The 21284-nt window shown below is 50.8% G+C and overlaps 1 protein-coding gene across 1 annotated transcript in view; it reads right to left on the reverse strand.

Annotated features, from left to right (window-relative positions):
- Positions 1 to 338: 338 nt before the first annotated feature.
- Positions 339 to 21284, reverse strand: part of BPIFB1 (BPI fold containing family B member 1) — a 27399-nt gene continuing 6453 nt past the window's right edge. The window contains exons 4-16 of the mRNA XM_017514273.2: positions 20768 to 20875; positions 19651 to 19800; positions 18776 to 18857; positions 13661 to 13724; positions 11558 to 11643; positions 9800 to 9979; positions 8847 to 8900; positions 8186 to 8344; positions 5638 to 5705; positions 4763 to 4808; positions 3576 to 3639; positions 2558 to 2634; positions 339 to 519 (exon numbers count right to left, since the gene is read on the reverse strand). Of these exons, the coding sequence (XP_017369762.1) occupies positions 460 to 519; positions 2558 to 2634; positions 3576 to 3639; positions 4763 to 4808; positions 5638 to 5705; positions 8186 to 8344; positions 8847 to 8900; positions 9800 to 9979; positions 11558 to 11643; positions 13661 to 13724; positions 18776 to 18857; positions 19651 to 19800; positions 20768 to 20875 (1198 nt within the window). The 3' untranslated portion in view covers positions 339 to 459. The remainder of the gene's footprint in view (positions 520 to 2557; positions 2635 to 3575; positions 3640 to 4762; positions 4809 to 5637; positions 5706 to 8185; positions 8345 to 8846; positions 8901 to 9799; positions 9980 to 11557; positions 11644 to 13660; positions 13725 to 18775; positions 18858 to 19650; positions 19801 to 20767; positions 20876 to 21284) is intronic.

The raw sequence follows: 21284 nt of genomic DNA on the forward strand, positions 1-21284 counted from the left end.
TCCACATTGTTGAGAGAGTCCTCTGCCCATCACACTGCCGAGATCAACAAAATATATGTCCCCACCCTAAAAGCCATCCCACCAAAGACGGTCTTGAGGCTGACATAGAAGGCAGGAGGGAAGAGCTGGCTCCCTGATTCCTGAAGCCTGGAGAGGCAGTCAAGGCCACAGACATCATCCGCAGGTGGCCTGATGTGGTCTAGACAGCTCAGACATCACCCAGATTGGCTCAGATGTGCCTGAATGTGACCTGGATGTGGCTCAGCCATCCAGTCCCCAAGCCTGCCAGGGGAAAAATGACTCCAGTGCCAGGACAAAGAAACTCCAGACTGCAGGCATCACAGGCAAATGTTTATTGATTGCAGAGAGGGCTGGTCTGCAGAGAGGGCTTGTCTACAGAGCTCAGACCCACACTCCCAGCTGGGGCCCAGCCTGCCCTGATGGCCACCATCCAAGTCTTCACTGGGAGACAGGAGAGCAGGGTTTCCACAAGGAGGCTGGGGTAAGCACAAGGGCATCCTGGAATTGGAGGGGAAAAGTCAGAAAACAGGTTTCTTTAACCTCTTGCCTTGTGGTTTATGCTGGTTTTGTCCTCCACAAGGTGACTGCTGGCATTGGGGAACCATGACCCTGAACCCACACATACAGAATTCTTGGAAGGGTCAGGGATGGAGGGTCTGTGTGTGAACATTAATGCCATGCCAGGTCCTGATGTCATCTCCATTTTGCAGATGGGGACACTGAGATTAAAGATGGCAAGCCCCTTTCCAGAGTCATGCACTCAGTAGGTGGCAGGAGTGGGATTTGTACTCAGCACCTGCCTTGATTACCCCCTGCTTTGGGCCCATCCTCTGCATGAGCTAATGACAGGAGGGTGCCCATCTCAGTTAGCAGGCATTTACTAAGCATCTACTGTGTGCAGCCATTGAGTACAATGGGGAACAGCACAGATGGGAACTCCTTTCTTCTTGGAGTTTGGGCTCCACTCTAGAGGGGGAGAGATGCCCCGGAGCCTGGCATACAGTGATGTGGGCTGTTCTTCTTAAGGGTCATATTTGAGAGTGAGGGTGACACTGCCATAGCTCCTCTCCCCAGCAGATGCCATGGAAAGTCATTTGCTCACTAAGCATTTATTGAACACCTACTGTGTGCCAGGCCTTATTGAACAGTGGGGACAGAGGCATGGACCAGATGGACATGATCATGGCCTTGAGCTGAGACCATCTGGCCACATGGCATATGTCTGCATGTGTGTATGTGTGTGTATATGTTTGTGTGTATGTGTGTGCGTATGTGTATCTGTGTGTATGTGTGTATGTAGGTGTATATAGGTGTATATGTGCGTGTGTCTGTGTGTGTGCATCTCAGGCCTATGCAGTACCTGCCCTGGATGCTGCCTCAGCTCTTGGCCTCCTTCCTCATCTTTCCTGGAACACCACCAATCCCTGCCTCAGGGCGTTTGCACTGGACATCTGATATGGTTTGGATCTGTGTCCCTGCCCAATTCTCATGTAGAACTGTGGCACTCAATGCTGGAGGTGGGGCCTAGTGGAGGCTGCACAACCGTGAGCCAATTAAACCTCTTTATGAATTACCCAGTCTCAGGTATTTCTTTTGTTTCTTTTCTTTTCTTTTTTTTTTTTGAGATGGAGTCTTGCTCTGTTGCCCAGGCTGGAGTGCAGTGGTGTGATCTTGGCTCACTGCGACCTCTGCCTCCAGGGTTCAAGTGATTCTCTTGCTCAGCCTCCTGAGTACTGGGATTACAGATTCCCGCCACCATTCCTGTAATCCCAGTTACTCAGGAGGCTAATTTTTGTACTTTTAGTAGACATTGGGTTTTGCCACGTTGGCCAGGCTGGTCTCGAACTCCTGACCTCAGGCGATTTGCCAGCCTCAGCATCCCAAAGTGCTGGGATTACAGGTGTGAGCCATTGCACCTGGCCTCGGGTATTTCTTAAAGCAGTGCAAGAATGGCCTAATATTCTGTCCCTCTGACAGGACACTCCTTCCAGCTACCCACAGGGCTCACCCCTCACCTCCTCAGGCATTGGCTCAAATGCTGCCTCCTCAGAGAGGCCCTCCCTGACCCCCTGTCTGAAACAGCACCCCTTCCCTGACATCACTCTCTCCTCCTGAGCCTGCTTTATTTTTCTTCTCAGCCTTCCTCCTATATATCTGTGTCTTCTGCTAGAAGGCAGGCTCGACAAAGATGGGAGTGTTTTCCGTTTGTTCATTTCAGTGGCCTCAAGCACTCAGAAGCATGCCTTCCGTATAGAAGACCCTCAAAAAATATTTACTGAATTACTGAATGAATGAATGAATGAATGAATGACAAGGGGTGGAAAAAGTGTACTGACCCCAGACTAGGAGAGTCCCATCCTCAGCACAGCCAACCTTGTCACTTGCAGGTGAGGAGGTGAGGCCCTGAGACGGGAAGGGACTTGCCCAGGTCACCTACAGGCTGGGATTGGAGCACAGGCCCCACCTCCCGGCCAGGGCTCTCAGTAGCAGCTGTGCCCTCCCTGGGGCAGGATGTCTAGGCCCACACCCCACTCACCTGGGTCAGTGAGGATTCAGTTGCCTCAAATCCCAAGGCCTTCACCATCGACACTGGGACCCCAGATCTTAATTTGCCTGAAATAGCAAACATGGTCAGAAACTGGTGGGCCTGGGGTGAGACTGGGCAGCCGGGGGGTAGGCTCAGGGTTCCTGAAGGGGACCCTGGGCTTGGCAGGCCTGATCAGACAGCCCCCTCTGCCTCTGCTCGCCTGTTCTCTGGCCCCAGCATCAACCCAGCCTCATCTACCCTGGCTTTGCCCCTGGCACTGGCTTCTGGCCCCTCGCAAAATGCAGTCCTCATATTCTCTCACACTCTTGCTCAAGAACCATCAGGGCCTCCCATCATCCCCAGCAGAGGTTTCTATACTTTGAGATTTTCTAGTCTAATAAAATAAAGAAATTAAAAAGGTGGAGCTGCTGTAGGTTACCAACTCTTCCCACCTCCACAACCCAGGGCTAAATTGGAGTGATTTCACCTTCTCTCTGCTTCTTCCGCCAGTAACAAGTAACATGCCAAAGATGGCAGTGGCTAAGAAATGTTGAGCACTGACTGTGCCAGGTACCCCCTGATTTGTGCTCTAAAGAAGGTACTCCTATGTCCCCATTTTACAGATGGAGAAACTGAGGCTCAGAAGGATCGTGCAGCTCAACCAAGGCCAGGCACCAGCAAGAGGGGGTACAGGCCTTGAACCCAGGTCTGCTGCAGTGTCTCCTGTGTGCTCTTGTTGTCTGCTTACATCTCTGCCTCCTTCCAGCCCTGTGAGGCTGGGCCACTGTGTGGCTCATCTTTGCAAGCCTAGCCTCTGGCACTAGCAAAGGAATTGGGCTGGGAGGACAGACGGGGGAGAAGTCACTTCCAGCTGGGTGAGTGAGAAGGCTCCTGGGACGAGGCGGATTTGGAAGTAGGCTCTGAGGGGTGGCTGGGAGATAAATGAAAGGCGCCCCATTCATGGAAATGAGGGCAGGGCAGTAAAGCCAGGCCTGGGGAGAGGGGCACAGGTGGCAGAGGTACACACCATTCTGGTTCGGCACCAGGACAGAGAGGAGGATGTCTGTGATGATGTTTTTCAGAACGTCAGGCTGTGAGAGAGAGAAGGGGCACTGTCACCCTGGCTGAGGACCCGAAGTTCCCACCTGCCCCGGTCATTCATTCCGCGTGGGCACAGCTCCTCCCCATGGGTGAGGGTGGTTGGTGGAGATGCAGGAATTCCAGGTCCCCTGCTGGTCAGAGCTGTGGGGCTTCCCAGGGACCAGGGGGCTGGGGTGGGGCATGAACTGAGCCGCCCGTGGGGCCTGGTAGGTGGGGGGATTGTGGTGCACTGGAGAATGCCCCATCCTCAGTGGCCCCACCGCTCTGCTGCAGCTGAATTTGCCCTGAGGGAATGTTGCCCTGCATTGCCTGAGCTCCTGGCTTCTGAAGGGAAGCCAGAAGTCATGATTTGCAGGTGGAACTCTTCCTGTTTTAAATTGTTAGTCAAAAATGGTGAAAAACAAATCAGAAAAACCAGAGAAAACACACCAGACTGAGGTCTTGGGTTCAGTCTGACTCCCAGCAGGAAGGGGCGATCTGGGATACTGAGGCGCGTCTACATGCACAGAATGAGATTGTGAGTCAAGGGCACTTGTTTTCTAATTCAGGATCAAACTTCACTGAAAGAAAGTGTGTAGGCTGGGTGCAGTGGCTCATGCCTGTAATCCCAGCACTTTGGGAGGCCAAGGCAGACGGATCACGAGGTCAGGAGTTCAAAACCAGCCTGACCAACATGGTGAAAACCTGTCTCTACTAAAAATACAAAAATTAGCTGGGTGTGGTGGTGTCTGCCTGTAATCTCAGCTACTCAGGAGGCTGAGGCAGGAGAATCACTTGAACCCGGGAGGCAGAGGTTGTAGTGAGCCGAGATTGTGCCATTGCACTCCAGCTGGGAGACAGAGTGAGACTCTGTCTCAAAAAAGAAAAGAGGAGAAAGAAAGTGTGTATCTGTGAGTGGAAGTGTGTGTGTATGTGCTCTCAGCTGTGTCTGACACACAGTGGGTTCTCTGTAAACACTCGAGCTGGGAATTTGAACTTTTGTGGAGCCCGGCCAGCCCCCCATGGTGCTTCTTTGGGGACCTTGTTCCAAGCAAATCCTGGGCAATGTCTCTTTGAGAGTGGACCATTCCAGGCCATCCTTGGTGCCCTCAGGCACCACCTGTTAACACTTACTTGGAACCAGCCAATCCCAGAGTTCATCAGCTTAATCCGATCAGAACTGCAATGGAAGATGCCTATGAGAATGGCTCCTGGAGTCCCACTCATTCACCATCCATTCATTCAACAGCGATTTACCGAGCACCTATTATGCGCCAGGCACAGTGCGGGCTCTGGTGATGTTGCTGTGAACCACATGAAGTCCTTGCCTCGTAGAGCTTGCACTCTAACGGCAGGGGTGGGGTGGGGTGGCATGGGGGACACAGAAAACAAACAGCAGTCCAAGGAGCAGAAAAATCAACCTCAGGAGTCAGGGCTGTGGTGGACAAGGAAGCCCAAGCTCCCTCCAAGGGTGTCCTAATTCCCAGCTTGACAGCTTGTTGCTATGTAGGATTGTGGGCACAGGGCAGCTAGGCAGTCTGATTTGACATGTTCACAACTCATTTATCTTAAAAAGCCCAGCCCTGTGTGGGCTGATGGAAACAGCCCTGGGCCTGACTTGTCCCCAGAGCCTCGAGCTTGCAGGCCTGCACTCACTCGGGCCACAGGAAAGCAGCGAGATGGGAGAACAGGCGGGGTGTGAAAGGCAGGTGGAGCTCTGCATTTCTGTGCTGGGTGACGGTCACCGCCATGGCCTGGGAGGTGCCCAGAGGGGGCTGCCCTTAGCCTGGGGTTTGCCTGTGCTGTGGCTGCTGCAGAGGCCGCTTCATTTTCTGCTCCATTCCCTCTCATTCAGTCCTTGTCAGCAGGAGCGTCCGGGAAGGACCTCCCTGCCCGCCCTGGAGCAGCCTTCACCTGACAGCCACACAGTGGGTGTCTAAAGAAACCCATGGTCACAGGGCGGGACTCATTTCCATCAGCAGAGTCTTCACAGTGATCGGTGTGTTTACCTGATGTTATTCAAGTTGAGCATTAGTCGGTCGTCTTTGGTGTAAAACTGAGCCTCCGAGCTGGCTTCCTGCAACGAGAGAAGCCCAGACCCCATTGCTCTAAAGAGGATCTGAGTGTGGAGTTAGCGGTTCTGCAGGGAGGCTCTGGGGTCTGAATCTCAGTTCCTGGCTCTGTGACCTTGGCAAAGGGCTTGACCTCCCTGGGCCTCACTTTCCTCATCTATTAAATGAGATAGTCCTTGTACCCACTTCCCATTTAGCAGACGACAATCTAGGCTTGTTGTGGGGGATGATGGTGATATGATGACGGCAGCAGCCACTAGGCATGGAACCCTTCCTGTGTGTCAGACAGTGGTTTCAGAGCTGAGATAATCATCTCCTTGATCCTCACAACCCCGTGAGGAGGGTCCTGTCATTGTCTCCTTGTTGAGGTGAGGAAGCGGAAAGCCGAAGAGAGCCAGCAGGCCCCTGGGAAATGCTCACCACTGTTACTACTATTGGAAAGGTGTAAGCCACGCCAGCTCCCAAATACACGGGCTCCAGAGACATATCAACTTGACCTCTGGGCTGGGTGACCCTCAGGGCAGCGAGATGGGTCCAGCTCCAGGTCAGCTGCACCCAGGAAACAGACTTGTCTGGCTGGCCTGGGCTCAATAGGCCAGAGTGCCTGCCCAGGTCATGGAAGGGCCAGGCCATGGTGCAGTGGGGCTGGCCTGGGCAGTCCACTCCCACCGCAACTTGGGTGGTGGGCTGAGGGTCAGGATTCCCTTCCATATAGAGAGCAGAGCACCATGCCGACAACCCCAGAAGGCACCATTTGTGAAAGGCATCCTGAAATTGTGTGGTGAACAACCTGCACAGCTGCACACAGTGACCCTGTTGTAATTAGCTTCCCACTCTCTACCAGCTACTGTCCTGACTCCTTGGTTAAGCATGGATGGCCTTTTTTTTTTTTTTTTTTTTTTTTGAGACAGGGTCTTGCTCCATCACCCAGGCTGGAGTGCAGTGGTGCAATCATGGCTCACCGCAGCCTCAAACTCCTGGACTCAAATGACCCTCCCACATCAGCCTCCTGGGTAGCTGGGGTTACATGCGGGAGCCACTGTGCCCAGCCAATTAAAAAAATTTTTTTTATAGAGACAGGGTCTCACTATGTTGCCTGGGCTGGTCTTGAATCCTGGTCTCAACTGATCCTCCCGCCTCAACCTCCCCAAGTGCTGGGATTACAGGTGTGAGCCTCCACGCCTGGCCTGTGGATGGCCTTACTTATCCAGCACCCAGTCATGTGCCCTGCCTCATGTCCTCTCCTTTGCCCTCTGTAGAGGATGTGGCTGGTTCCTTGCTCGGAGTCCCTTCCCTCCCCTGTGGGTGTTGCCTCTGCCAGCTCGCGGCTGCCCCTTCTCTGCAGAACTGCCCTTGCACCAGTGGAGGCGCCCTGCTAGGGGACAATGTTCCTCCTATTCCTGGGGGCTGTTGGTGGCCAGTGACTGACATGGGACTGCCTGACACAAGTGGGGCTCGCTTGGTTAATGCAGGCTCAGCGCAGTGCCGTCCATGCTCCAGGGCTCTTGCGGGACTGAGCCAGAGCGCGGCCCTGGCTGAGATGGCATCTTTGCTCCCCCCTTCCCCTTCCCCATCCTGCTTCCTTCACAGCTCCTCTCCCAAGACCTCTCCCCCAGTAAATCCTCCTACAAGGATCTCTGTCTCAGGCTCTGCTTCTAGGATCCCTGTCTAAGATACCCTCCTACTAGGCTTGTCATTGACTGACCCCCACCCCATTCCTCCACCTGCAAGGTTCCCCACACATGGAAGCTAACTGAGATCCAAACTGCTGGGGTTATGGAGAAAATCAGCTACGAACTTCCTTGGAGATGACTTAGTTCTGCTGATGCTTCAGAAGAGGACTTGCCCCTCCCCGTCTGTGGTCGCATGCAGCCCCCACTCCCCTTACTCTAGTGTGTATGTGGCCCAGCTCAGGAAGTTTTCATGTTCCATTTTTCTGGACACAATGATTGGCTCAAGAATGGGCAGCTGACTCAGGCTCATTCAATGAGAGTCAGCCCTGAGTCGTTTGCTGGGGCTATGGAAAGATAGGTTCTTCCTGCTAGGATTGCCAAGCTGGCAGGATATGAGCCTGATGCAGCCTGGGGCACTCCTGTGAGGGAATAGCTTGCCTGAGGTTCAAGGCAGCACAGAGGAAAACAAGGCTGCTAGGTGGGAGAGAGGAGAATGAAGAGGATATTGTTTGAGCACCTGGATCCAGCTATTCCTGAAGCCAATAACATCTAGACTTTTTAGTTATAGGAGCTAATACAATTCCTTTTGTGCATATGAGTTGAGTTTCTGCCCAGAGATCCCTGACTAATAAAGTTACAGGGTTAGAATTGGGTCCCCAAAGCTCCTGGCTCTTGATTCAGAGCTCCCTGTCCCCTGTCCCTGCTAAGTGATGAGACTGGTGGAAATGTTTAACAAAGCAAGAGGGTGAACAGGGGAAGTGGACAGAAGGGTTTCCCTGGTTGCTGCCAATATCGCAGACGACTGAACTCACGATGCCCACGGTGAACAAAGGGCGGAGGGCTTCACTGGAGGGAAACACTTCCAGCACAATCAGCTGGGCCACCTTGGCACGTCCTTGGTCCATAAAAAACTGTGGAGTGTCCTGAGTTAGGATCTTCACAATCTGGGTGGGCCCCAAAGCATCTGCAGCCTGGAAGGACATCAGACCCATATGTGGCCTCCCAAATGCCCACCATGGCCCACAGGCCCCATGTGGCCTGGCTCCTGCCCGCCTTCCTGGCCTCCCTGCTCCCTCTCGTGCTCCAGCCACCCTGTCCTTCTTGCAGTCTTTGGTCTCCTGTTCCCTCTGTCTGGAATACCCTTCCCTTCAGGGAGGCCTCCCTGATGGCCCAGACTATATCAGGGGCCCACAAACTTGTTTCTATCAGAACACCCTTCGATATAGAGAAGGGTTCTCATGGCCCCTAGAACCTGTCCTGAGTTACTGCACCTGTAATGGAAAGACTATCCATGTGCTGATTTGCTTCAGGTCAAACTGGCCTGCTAGACGGAAAGCTCTGTGAGGACAGGGATGTGGTTTGAGTGTCCCAGTGCTGGAATGAAACACTAATCCCACACAGATTCTCCCTCGCAGAAGCCTGTGTCCAGACCACAGCAAACACCCTCAAGCTGCGGATGGCAAACGGACCAACCTTTGCACTGATCAGCCCGATGCTTGACTTCAGCCGACGGGCCAACTCAGGAAGCTGAGGGTGAGAGGAGACAGGGAAGGTCAGCTGGAGGGCACAGGGAGGCATGTCTCCCATACCCCAGTGCTGGGAGGAAGGTTTCCCAGGACCCCAGAAAAGCTGGGTGGGCCCAGTGACCCAGGCCATGTGTCTGTCATTGGTGGAAAAATAGCCCCTAGGCCAGCTTCTATGGGGCATGGGGTCCCGCTGGCCTGGACTTTTACTGTGGGCTGGTGATGGCTGTGGGTCTGTGGGCAGCTTCCTGATCTCAGAGGATGTTAAGAGGTGATTTCATTCTTACTGCAATCATGAATGTGCTAGCTGGTGACCACCCCCCATTTTCTCACCATCCCAGTCCCAAGAGCTTGGTTATCGGTTGTCTGTCAGCTGACCTGAAGTCCTGACATCCTCCCATAACGTTGGACCAACCCTTTTCCCCTCTGGACCTCAATTTCCCCATCAGTCATCCGGGAGGAGGTGGCATGATATAGCTGACTGGTGGTGGTTATCTGCTGTGCCCTGTTAATAAGGATTCCAAAGTTGTGTCAGCATCCAGACTCAATAGGAGGGAGAACCCTGATCAATTAGTGATGTCTGCCATGAGTGCCGCAGTGGTGAGTAGTGGGACAATTGCCATCCCTGGACCACTCAGTATCTGAGATGTATTTACCATCCCTGGACTACTCCATATCTGAGATGTATTTATCACCTCTGGACTACTGCATATCTAAGATGCCCTTTGATTCCACAGGACTGTCATTTGGTAGAGGAAAAGGTGCATCAGATTCCAGGGAGCAGAACCATGACTGGGGCTGGATGTTACAGGGAGGATTCCCGCTTAGCAGCACTCTTGTGTTCAGGAAATTCCTATGATGCAGCCTGAGCGGCCCTATTCTCTGTCTTGTGCTGAAGCTTACCACAGAGTCCAACAGGACCATGAATTCTTCTGGAGGGAGCGCAGCAGCCACTGTAGCTTTCACTATGTCCTGACTCATGATGAGGCTGAACTGGGTGTTGTCCAGGGTGGGCACTGTCAGCGAAGTTGCAGAGTTATTGAACCATTTGGTCACTTTTCCCTGTGAGTCCAACAACTTGGCCTGAGGAGACAGAGCAGGAAGTGGGCTGAGAATTTTAACTTACAGCCTACCCAGTAACAACCTACAAGGAAATGACACCGTTTGGCCTCATTTCTTTCTTTGCATTTGTTGCCAGGAAGCTTAGCCTGGAACACAGGTGCCTGGAAACATCTACTCCATCTTTGTCCCTTGGATAATCTCTGGTTTTTATTTTTTAAACTAGATATCTATGTTTTTTTCCCCATGCTTCAACTTCTCAGCTACCTCAACCCTTTGGATGAACAGAAAATTCAAAACTGCAATAAAATGGATGAAACTATTTGATGCCACCATTTTCCCAAGGATCCGTATAAACTAGTCTGGAGGCTGGGCCTGGTGGCTCATGCCTGTAATCTTAGCACTTTGGGAGGCTGAGGTGGGAGGATCACTTGAGCCCAGGAGTTCGAGACCAGCCTGGGCAACATCGTGGAACCTCATCTTTACAAAAAATACAAAAAATTAGCAGAGTGTGGTGGCAGGTGCCTGCAGTCCCAGCTACTCAGGAGGCTGAGGTGAGAGGATCACTTGAGCCCAGGAGATCAAGGCTGCAGTGAGCTGTGACAGCACCACTGCACTCTAACCTGGGTGACAGAGGGAGACTCAGTCTCAAAAGCTGTTGTGGTGACTTACGCCTGCAATCCCAGCACTTTGGGAGGCTGAGGCAGGCAGATCACAAGGTCAGGAGTTCGAGACCAGCCTGGTCAACATGGTGAAACCCTGTCTCTACTAAAGACACAAAAAATTATCCAGATATAGTGGTACGCACCTATAATCCCAGCTACTTGGGATGCTGAGGCAGGAGAATCTCTTGAGCCCGGGAGGCAGAGGTTGCAGTGAACCAAGATTGTGCCACTGCACTCCAGCCTGGGCAACAGGGCAAGATTCTGTCCCCAAAACAAAACAAAACAAAACAAAAAAACCCAAAAAAACCCAAACCCGGTCTGAGATTCATGCTGCCCTTTGGGGCATCCAGCTGCCGCATGGGTGTGCGGCTCCACATGGTACAGGGAGCTGACAGTTACTGGACACTTCCTGTCTGCTGGGCACTCTGTGGTCTCATTTCATCCTCTCCTCAGTGACTGTTATGATTGGCATTTTGCAGACAAGCAAACTGAGGCTCAGGAGGTGAAGGAACTTGCCCAAAGTCACACAGCCAGGGAGTCACAGAGCTGGGAGAGAAACTTAGATCTCTGTTTCTTGATCCTTGGCTTTTGTTTCAAGGTTGTCAAAGGTTTGGGGACTGGCAGAGACTTGCCTGAGAGAAAGGCTGAGGACCCTGTGTGCACGCTCAGGCCCTGGAGCAGGGAAATTGGGGGTGGAGGGCAGATCCGCTGTGTGGGTGTTCTTTGGCTTTTGGGTTCTACTGGCTGGCTTTTCTCCCTTAGCATGGCTTGCCTAAAGGGCACGTGTTCAGCCTGCAGTGATTTTTCTACCTCTCAGCCTGTGTGTCCTAACAGTGACCAGGATTTTCTCTAATACAGGTTCATGCTGTCTGACTCCTGGTGGTCAGGGAAGGGCAGCGATGTCCCCACTTCACCCTCGAGGTCCTGGAACACTCACCCCCAGGTAGAGCTGAATGGTGTCGCCGTTGATGGCAGGAGACAGAAGGTCAAACTCCAGATGGTCAGTGCTGAGGGGAATGGGCACTGCTCAGGGATGAGAAGAAAGTTCTGTGAGAGTGGAGGACAGTATTGGAGGGGCAGTGGGGGGCTGCTTCCAGGTGGAGCTGTACCGCTGCACGGGGGGCAGGGAGGAGCAGGCAGTGATGATGTTGATAGTAATGATACAAACAATGATGCCAGTGACTGGCATTGATGGAGCATCTGCCACATGCCACGTGTCAGCTCGTTCATCTGCGTGATAACCTTAGGAGGTAGGCACTATGATGGGGAAACCAAGGCTTTTTACAGATGGGGAAACCAAGGCTGAGGAAAGCGAATTGACCTGTTCACAGCCACACGAGGAGGGCGTGTGAACCCAGTCGGCTTTATGCCAAAGTCCCGGTTTGGAACGAAACTCAACTATTGCTTGTAATGCTCCACCGCCCCCCACCAGATTGAAAGCCACGTCCCCTACTTGGGAGGTTCTGGGTCTGGACACCCTGTGAGCACCCGGATCTCAAGGAAGCTTAGCTTGGAACTCAGATGCCTGGTAACATCTCCGCCAAAATTCAATGGGCTCCTCTGCTCCCCCAAAGATCTCCTTTTCGAGTCAGAATTCCCCACTTGGCCGCCAGGTGGCTGAGGATGCGGAGCCTCCTGCTCCAGATAGACCTCCGGGCCCACCCTCAGGGCAGCAGAGGAGCCTCAGTGACCTTGGCTAGCCTCTGCTTGTCTCTGAATCTGTTTCCTCGTCTTAAAATGAGGGTATAATGCCCGCTGGGGCAGCGCCTGTACTAAAATTGGAATGACACAGAGAAGATGAACATGACTCCTGTAAAAATTATTTTAAAGAAAGAAAAAGAAAAAAGGAAAGAAGCAGCAGTAGAATAGTAATTCCTGCCTCATGTATAGAACTGGCACCTTGTAACGGCCCAATCTGAATCACACCCACTCAGAACTCAAGTCTTCCCCATTATCAACTGCTCTGTGAGCCTGGACGATGACTTAACTGCTCGGACCCTGTTTCATCAGAGTGAAGTGGGGTCATGACTGCTATCGCATGGAGTTGTCTGAGGAGTCAGTGAGACGGTGCCTGTGAACACCCAGCGGGGGGCTCGGCTCATGGCAGATGCCCTGTGGGTGCTCAGTGCACGCTCACGCCATTCTCCTCTCCCCTTTCCTCTCTGGTCGCCCTTGGAATGAGCCTCTTCTGATCCCAAGCAGCAGTTGGTAGGCTCTTCTTCTTCCCTGCCAATTTCCACTCTGGGGGCCTGAGCAAGGCAGACTGTGGAAGTGGGGGCAGAAGCCTGTGTCCTCCCATGTCTGCTACTCCAGGGGAGGGAGAAATGACCTCCTTCCGTCTTCCCCCTTCAATCATCTCTGATTTTTATTTTTTAAACCAGATATCTCAGTTTTTAACCCATGCTTTAAATTCTCAGACGCCTCAAACCCTGGATGGAGGGAAAATTCAACACTGCAGTGAAATGGATAAAACCATTTGATGCTGCAGTTTTCGAAAGGCTCCATAAAAACTAGTCTGGGGGCTGTGTTTGTGGCTCATGCTTGTAGTCTTAGCACCTTCCATCTGTCCATCCATCCATCCATCCATGCATCCATTTAGCATGCATTTGTAAGTGCTTCTCTGTGCCGGGCGTAACACCTGCTATGTGCCTGGGACTTTCCTGTAGACTTTTATTCTGCACTAACAATCCTATGATATACGGATGGTTAAGCCCCATTTGATAGATGAGGGAACCAAGGATGAGGAGGTAAAGTAGCTTTCCCAAAGTCATAGAGCAAGTCAGGGGCAGAGCTGGGATTTGAACTTGGGGTATGCATTGGCCTGACAACTGTACACATAGTAGGAGCTCATAAAGTCCTAGTCATGGCAACTTTCTGTCTGTGCATCTTGGGCAGGAATCAACTGTTGCTTGTCTCACCTGCCGCTGGGCCCGAGTTGCAACTCAGGCCTGACTTGGGGAGGCCTCCCCTTGGTGGAGTCAGGGTCTGGAGGCCAGCTCCATTGTAAAGGAAAAGGCGGGAGAGAGAGCAGAGCACCTACCTTTCACCAGCTGCAGGAGGTCTGCATACACGTCATTGAAGGAAGCCTCGATCACGGGACACAGCTGCAACAGCATAAATGAGGGGCTCCATCAGGGAGGGGCCAGAATACAGCCACACAGCAACCTGTGCCTGGCCCACCCAGCCTGAGTCCTGCTGCTGTGCCCATGGCCACCTAGGTTCCATACATGGGTTGAGGACTCATTGGTGTGTCTACTCCAGCCTTCAGGACCATCTGGGACCTTTTGCAGTGGTTGTGCCCCAGGTGTGCTTAGCCTGCTATCAGCCCTCCCTCCCTGACTCCTTGTCTTGCTGGGTGCAATGGCTCATGCCCGTAATCCCAGCAGTTTGGGAGGCCGAGGTGGGTGGATTGCTTGAGGTCAGGAGTTTGAGACCAGCCTGGCCAAAATGATGAAACCTCATCTCTACTAAAGATACAAAAAGCCAGGCGTGGTGGTGCACTCCTGTAATCCCAGCTACTCAGGTGGCTGAAACATGAGAATTGCTTGAGCCTGGGAAGTGGAGGTTGCAGTGAGCCAGTATTTCGCCACTACACTCCAGCCTGAGTGACACAGCAAGACTGCTTTAAAAGAAAAAAAAAAGAGTTAAATGGAGAATTTATTTCTTTGTACAGCAAGTTCCTACTGAATTCCTGCCACATGTCAGATTCTAGAACAGAGGCCAGCAAGGCAGACCCCACCTGACTCCTGAGCAATCTCTGTGCCCTTTGTGGCTTTCTAGCCCAACACATCCCTTTGCTCACCAAGCAATTCTCTTCCTGAAATTGCCAGCAGTCCTCAACAGGGGGCAATTTTGTCCTCAAGGAGACACTTGGAAATTTCTAGAGACACTTGTAGTTGTCACAGCTTGGAGGGGATGACAGTATTACTGGCATCTGGTAGGTAGAGGCCAGGGATGCAGCTACACATCCTCTGTGCACAAAGAATTATCCAGCCCAAACTGTCAGTAGTGCTAAGGCTGAGAAACTCTGATCTAACCCAACGCCACCCTGAGCTGTTCTGCTTAGGGAGAAGGTCAGACATTTGACTCACTTTTCAGGGCAGTGCTCCAAGACTGTTGAGGACATTTTTGTCTTGTTGACCTGCCCTCTGTCCTCTCGAGGTGTGACAATGCACTGGAGAAATGGTAACTCCTGTGAAAAACCGTTCCCTGCTCCTGGCTGCACTGCCAATCTAGAACCCAGAGACATGGAAGAATCTCGGCCCTGAGACCCCAGCAGGCACCGCCAGGGGTTTCTCACCCAAAAGGTGTTCCCGGGGCAGCCTCTGCCTTTTATCCCATGATTCCACATCCTTCATTTCTACCAGTGGGTCTCAACCCTGGCTTCACAGTAGAGTCCTCTGGGATACTAGGACCCCAGCTAGACCAGTTACATCTGAATCTGGGGGAGGGCCAAGCCATTAGTATTCTCTAAAGCCTTCTGAGGTTCTGATGGCTCTGATGTGCAACCAGGCTTGAGACCCACTGGAAAGATTTCAACAGTTTTTTATTATTTCTTTCTTTCTCTTTTTTTTAGATGGAGTATCACTCTCTCACCCAGGCTGGAGTGCAGGTGCAGTCTTGGCTCACTGCAATCTCTACCTCCCGGGTTCAAGTGATTCTCCTGTCTTAGCCTCCCTAGAAACTGGGATTAGAGGTGCCCACTATCATGTCCGGCTAATTTTTGTATTTTTTAGTAGAGATGGAGTTTCACCATGTTTGCCAGGCTGGTCTCGAACTCCTGATCTCAGGTGATCTGCTCGCCTCGGTCTCCCAAAATGCTGGGCGTGAGCCACCAAGCCCAGCCTAGCCAGATTCTTTTCATGCATCTTATGGAATACTCATGATTATATAAAGCAAGTCATCCCATCATCCTACGTTTATTTATTTATTAAAAAAATTATTTTTTTGAGATAGAGTCTCTCTCTGTTGCCCAGGCTGGAGTACAGTGGCACAGTCTCGGCTCACTGCAACTTCCACCTCCTGGGTTCAAGTGAATCTTCTGTCTCAGCCTCCCGAGTAGCTGGGATTACAGGCACGCACCACCACGCCCAGCTAATTTTTGTATTTTTAGTAGATGGGGTTTCGCCATGTTGGCCAGACTGGTCTCGAACTCCTGACCTCAGGTGATTCACTGGCCTCGACCTCCTAAAGTGCTGGGATTATAGGTGTGAGCCACTGCACCTGGCCTCAACATTTTCTAAATGAGCCCCTACCAGATGCTCACCTCTTAAATTTTGTGCCTTTTCCCTTTATGCCAGATAAAATATTCTTATGACTATCATATCAAATCTAGTGAACATTGCAGATTTGCTGAAGATAAATGGAATGTTGGTTTGTTCACATTGTTCTTTCTACTTAGCTTTTCACCACTAGAGACAGATACTATGCAAGGAGCATTGTATAATTTCAAGTTTTTGTCATCTTTTCTAGTGGAAAAAAAATTTTTGACTATTAAGGTGTGATGCTAGATAAAATACGATTTTGCTGGAGGCTGGGAAGAAAATTTACAACTGAATCCTACTTTATGAAATTCCCACCTTGAAACACAGAAATAAAATTATTCAAAGAAAAAACACATTTTCTTTCTTATGTAAGAAAATTCCAATGTTACCAAATTTTCACTTTTGGATTCCCTTAAAATAACTCCCTGGATATGTACATTTGCTAACGGGTCAGGGTCTCAATATTCTAACTATAAGAAGCCATTGTCTTGAACTTTGATATCACACAATTAATCATATTCATTGTTCATTATATTCATTATATCACACAATTCATTAATTCATTATATTCATTCCCTCCCTTTTTCTCTATTCTCTCTCTGTTTTTCTGCATGCTCTTCCAAAAAAGTGCTGGAGAAAGGTAGCTTGAATTGGGCTGAATCAACATTGCTTCTGAAGTTAACCTTTTAAGATCTTATTTGAGTTTTATTTATTGATTATTCCCTTATTTTTCCCTGGCCTCTTTCATAGTAGATATTTAGACTGTTAAAATAATGGATCTTCCTTTGACTACACATGCTACTCATAAATTTTACTAGTGCAGAAGCAGAAGTAGAAAATCTTTATCTCCAGCTTAACAGAGAAACAAATATGTAATTCTATATTGTACAGCTGATGTATATTTCACAAAATGGAGATGAAATGTTTTACTGTATTTTTCTTGAAGGGAAGGACATGGAAGCCAATTTGGAGAAAAATAAAAATCTCCATTGTTTCAAAGTGCTCCTAAAATCGCATTGTTTATATAAAGGATTGTGTTATTTGTTTATTTAGTTTTTGGGACAGGGTCTTGCTGTGTTGCCCAGGCTGGAGTGCAGTGGCATAATTGGGACTCACTGCAGCCTCAACCTCCTAGGCTCAAGCGATCCTCCTGCCTCAGCAACCTGAGTGGCTGGGACCATAGGCATACGCCACCATGCCCAGCTATTATAATTTTTTATTTTTTGTAGAGATGGGGTTTCTCTATGTTTTTCAGGCAAGTCTCAAGCTCCTGGGCTCAAGGGATCCTCCTGCCTCGACCTCCCAAATTGCTGGGATTATAGGCGTGAGCCACTGGCCTTGGCCTAAAATACTGTTTTAAATATTGCTACTGTCATTTTAAAGTCCTCTTTACAAAACCACATTATGTTAAAAAGAATTTCCTGGAATGGTTTTGTAAATTATTAAATACAATGTACCTATCTAATAATTATAAGTATTACATAATGACTTCGAAACAGATCTGATTTAAAGGCTGACACCAAGTCCAGCCTCATAAAAACACTGGCGCATGTGGATGGAGGTGGGAAGGGAAAGAGCTCCTAGATGAAAGTAAAAGGATTATGGGTATTTTTTTCCCAAACTGTTTCAGTTATTACATCATCTTTTCAAAGAAAAAAAATCGCCAGGCACAGTGGCTCATGCTGGTAATCCCAGCACCTATGGAGGCTTGAGGAGTGCGGGTCACCTGAGGTCAGGAGTTTGAGACCAGCCTGGCCAACATGGCGAAAACCCTGTCTCTACTAAAAATATGAAAATTAGCCATGCATGATGCTCGTCTGTAATCCCAGCCACTTGGGAGGCTGAGGGATGAGAATTGCTTGAACCCAGGAGGCGGATGTTGCAGTGAGCTGAGATTGCGCCACTACACTCCCTCCTTGGTGACTTTGTCTCAAAACAAACAGACAAATAAAAACAAAAATTAAAGAAAAAAAGTCTTATTACAAGAAATATTAGCTAGCTGTTTGACAAGGTGTTTTGACCTTAGAAGAGGGGCTCATTGTTATGAACACATCTTGGAATTTACAGTGGAAATCACCGATCAATGTGGGTGAATTCAGTTTACAACGTTTTAGTATACCTGTGACAAATAGGGACAACTAAAGTGAGAGTCACCTGTGTTCACTGACTCAGAAAAATAATCCAGTAGGACCTGGTGGATGGTGCAGCCCCGAAGACCACAGCCAGATTGATATGTGACAGCGGTATGCTAGAGCCAGCTTGTACTAGCTTTAGAGAACCAATTGTTAAATTTCCACAAATTGTTTGAGCTGGGTGCTAAGCCCAGAGATTGTTAAAAATTAAATATATAAACTTACAGTTAAATAAATTATATCAAAACAAATTTAATAAAAACTTAAAATGTGTTGCTTCTTAATTATTTTGCTGCATTTTACTACTATGTATTACTCCTGAGGTCACGCATATGTATCTGTTCGGTGGAAATACACAATCGTGTGCTATTGTACATGTTTTCCCAACTCTGTTCAGTGACATCACACTGGTAGACTAAAATTGGCCCGTAAGGGAGTATTTCTACCAGGGAAATTTGCAAAACTGCAAATCAGGGTTGCCTCCCCTCAACAACTCCTCCAGAGACAATTGTTAAAAATTTCTCAGCACCTCACTGTTCAAGGGCTCCAGGCTGACTTTCAGCAGTCCCATGAACTTGACCTCAGCCGGCGGCCTGGGTCAATGGCCCATCACACTCCAATACCCTTTGCTATCCAGCCCCAGATAATTCTTTCAGCAAAGCCCACCCAAGGAGACTCCAGTCACTTGGTACCAGCTTGCAGTTCTACCCAAGCCCCAAAGGGGACAGAATGTCCACGAGAGGCCCTGATGCCACTTACCTGGTTTTTCACCAGTGTGGGCAGAGCTGGCACTAGGAGATTCATCACCTGCTGAGCTAAGGAGTTCACCAGGAGGGAGAGCCTTTCAGGGAGGAGAGCAGGAGAGACATTAGGAAGGGTCAGAGATGATCACCCCTCTATGTTGCAGAGGGGGAAACTGAGTCTAGGGGAGGAAGGAACCTGCCCTGGGTCGCACGACTCGTTAGAGATGGGGCTGGGGGCAGCCCCTGAGCCAGGTGTAGGTGGTGGCAAAGGGTTATCAGAAAGCAGCGGCTGAGTGTTGTCATTAGAACTTTGTGCTGGGCATTGGCATGACAGGAGCTGGCATTTCTCCCTGTCCTCCTGCTAAGAAGGGAAGGGGGGCGCCATGTTTTTGGGCACTGCCATGCACTGCGCACTGTTCTAAGTGCCTGATGGCTGTTGCCTGATCAGTTCTCTCACCGCTGCCTGGAAGGTGTCATGACCTGCACTTTACAAGTAAGGAAGGTGAGACACAGGGCGGCCACTTGGCCACCATCACCTGGAGAACAAATGAAGAGAATGCATCCCCCTGACCCAAAGCCTTTGTTTTTACCCCTGGCTCTACCCACGCCTGTCCCGGGTGTTTGGAGGGGCTTCTAGGGCACCCCCTTCAAGATCTGTCCCACCTCCTGGTGTCATGCCTGAAACCCACCAGCGTTGCTTCTGACCTTGATGTCCTGAACTTCCTTTGGCATCACAGATTCCCTGGAAGGAGCCCCAGATCAGGAATCAGGAGATCACTCCCTTTCTTTCTCTAGGCCTCAGCGTTCTCCATTTGTAAAATGGGGGAAGTCCACCGCCTGGCTTTCCTCCCAGGAAGGGTGTGAGCCCAGCTGGTGGCCAGTGACACTCACTTTTGCAGCAGTTGGATACGCAGGGTCCCGTGGCTGGTGGCACAGTCGCTGAGGACCAGGCGGGTGGGGCCACTTGCACTGGTGTCCATGCGGATGATGGCTTGAGCCTCAGTCTCCATCTGGAACTCCACGATGGTCTTGACCAGGGGCCTGGGGGGTGGAGGCACCTGATCGTGTGAGCACCAGCCAAGCCCGGGCCGGAGCAAACCTGCCATCCGTCCCTGTCCTCTGGCTCTCATCCCCTTCCTCAGTCTCCCTTGCTGGTTTCTCTTCATCTCCACCCAACTGCACCCCAGCATGTCCCAGGATCAGTTTTCAGATTCCTTTCTGGTTTAAATCCCTTTCATCTGCTGACAGCTTCCAAACGTTCACCCAGCCGGCTACTCCGATGTCTCACGGGCATCTCGAGTTCAGCACACGCAACACTGGGCTGGCTCTTCCCCTAGACCTGCTCCTCGCATGGCCTTCCCTGTCTTGGTTACTGACCCCTCCATCCTGCCAGTGGTGCAGGTAAAACTCGTGGAGTCATCCGCGACTTCCCCTCTCCCCTCGCATACACACACATACTCAGTTCACCAGGATATCCTGATGTCCCCACCTACGTCCAAAACACATCCAGAATCCAGTCAACTCCTCAGCACCTCCCTGCCCCAAACCCTGGTCTAAGTCATCGTCGTCTCCTCCTGAATTGTTGCAGCAGCTTTGGGATAGCCTTCCTGTCTCCATTCTTGCCCCTAGAAAGTCTTTTATTTTTTTTCCCATAGCAGCTAGGAGTCTTTAAAAATGTTAAAGCACATCCTGTCCCTCCTCTGCTCAGAATCCTTCCTGGCTCCCATCTGACTCAGCAAAAGCCAAGTCCTTATCTTCTCCCACAAGGCCTTGCGTGATCTGGCCTCGGCTGCCGGCTGACCTCCTCTCCCAGCACGCCCCCCTCTCTCTTTCCCCTGTCTCTGCCATTCTTTGAGCAAGGCAGCATGCTCCTGCCGCAGGGCCTTTGCCCTTGCTCTTCTCTCCACTCAGAACTCTGTTTTCCAGACATCTGCATGTGGGGGTGGGGGACAGGGAATGAGCAGATGAGCCTGTCAAGCCTACTGTACTTGATGGCGGGGACACTCACGTGTTTAATCCGGCCACCATGTCCAGGGGGATCCTGACTAGCAGCTCTTGGTCATTGGCCGAGGGCTTCACCTGCAGCTGGAGGATGTTAGCTGTGGTGACCTTCAGCCTGGACGGGAATCAGGAGAGATCAGAATCATGCTTTCACCTCATTGTTCCCAAGCCTACTCCCTCTCTATCTTTCCCATCTCCCTGGGGTGCTTGGGCAGCAGTGGGACCCTAGTCCTGTCTAGTTCTCTCCAGACGGTCTTGCCTCCATCCTTCCCTCCACCCTGCTCACAACACTATCATGGTGCCTTCTCTTCTAGGCAGTGAATCCCAGCTCCTTGAGCTGACTCATAAGACCCTCTGTGGCCTGACCCTGCTGATCCCTTACTCCTTGCCTTGAGGTTTGAGCTCCAGCATTCTGACTGCCTGTCATTCCTTCATGTCTTTGCCCAGGCTGATTCCTCTACCTGGATGCCATTTGCTTCTTGTCTCCTGGTGACCATTGAGTCATCGGCTCAACAGTCGCCTCC

The sequence above is a fragment of the Cebus imitator genome, unplaced genomic scaffold (assembly GCF_001604975.1).
Source record: "Cebus imitator isolate Cc_AM_T3 unplaced genomic scaffold, Cebus_imitator-1.0 Scaffold18, whole genome shotgun sequence".
NCBI lineage: Eukaryota > Metazoa > Chordata > Mammalia > Primates > Cebidae > Cebus > Cebus imitator.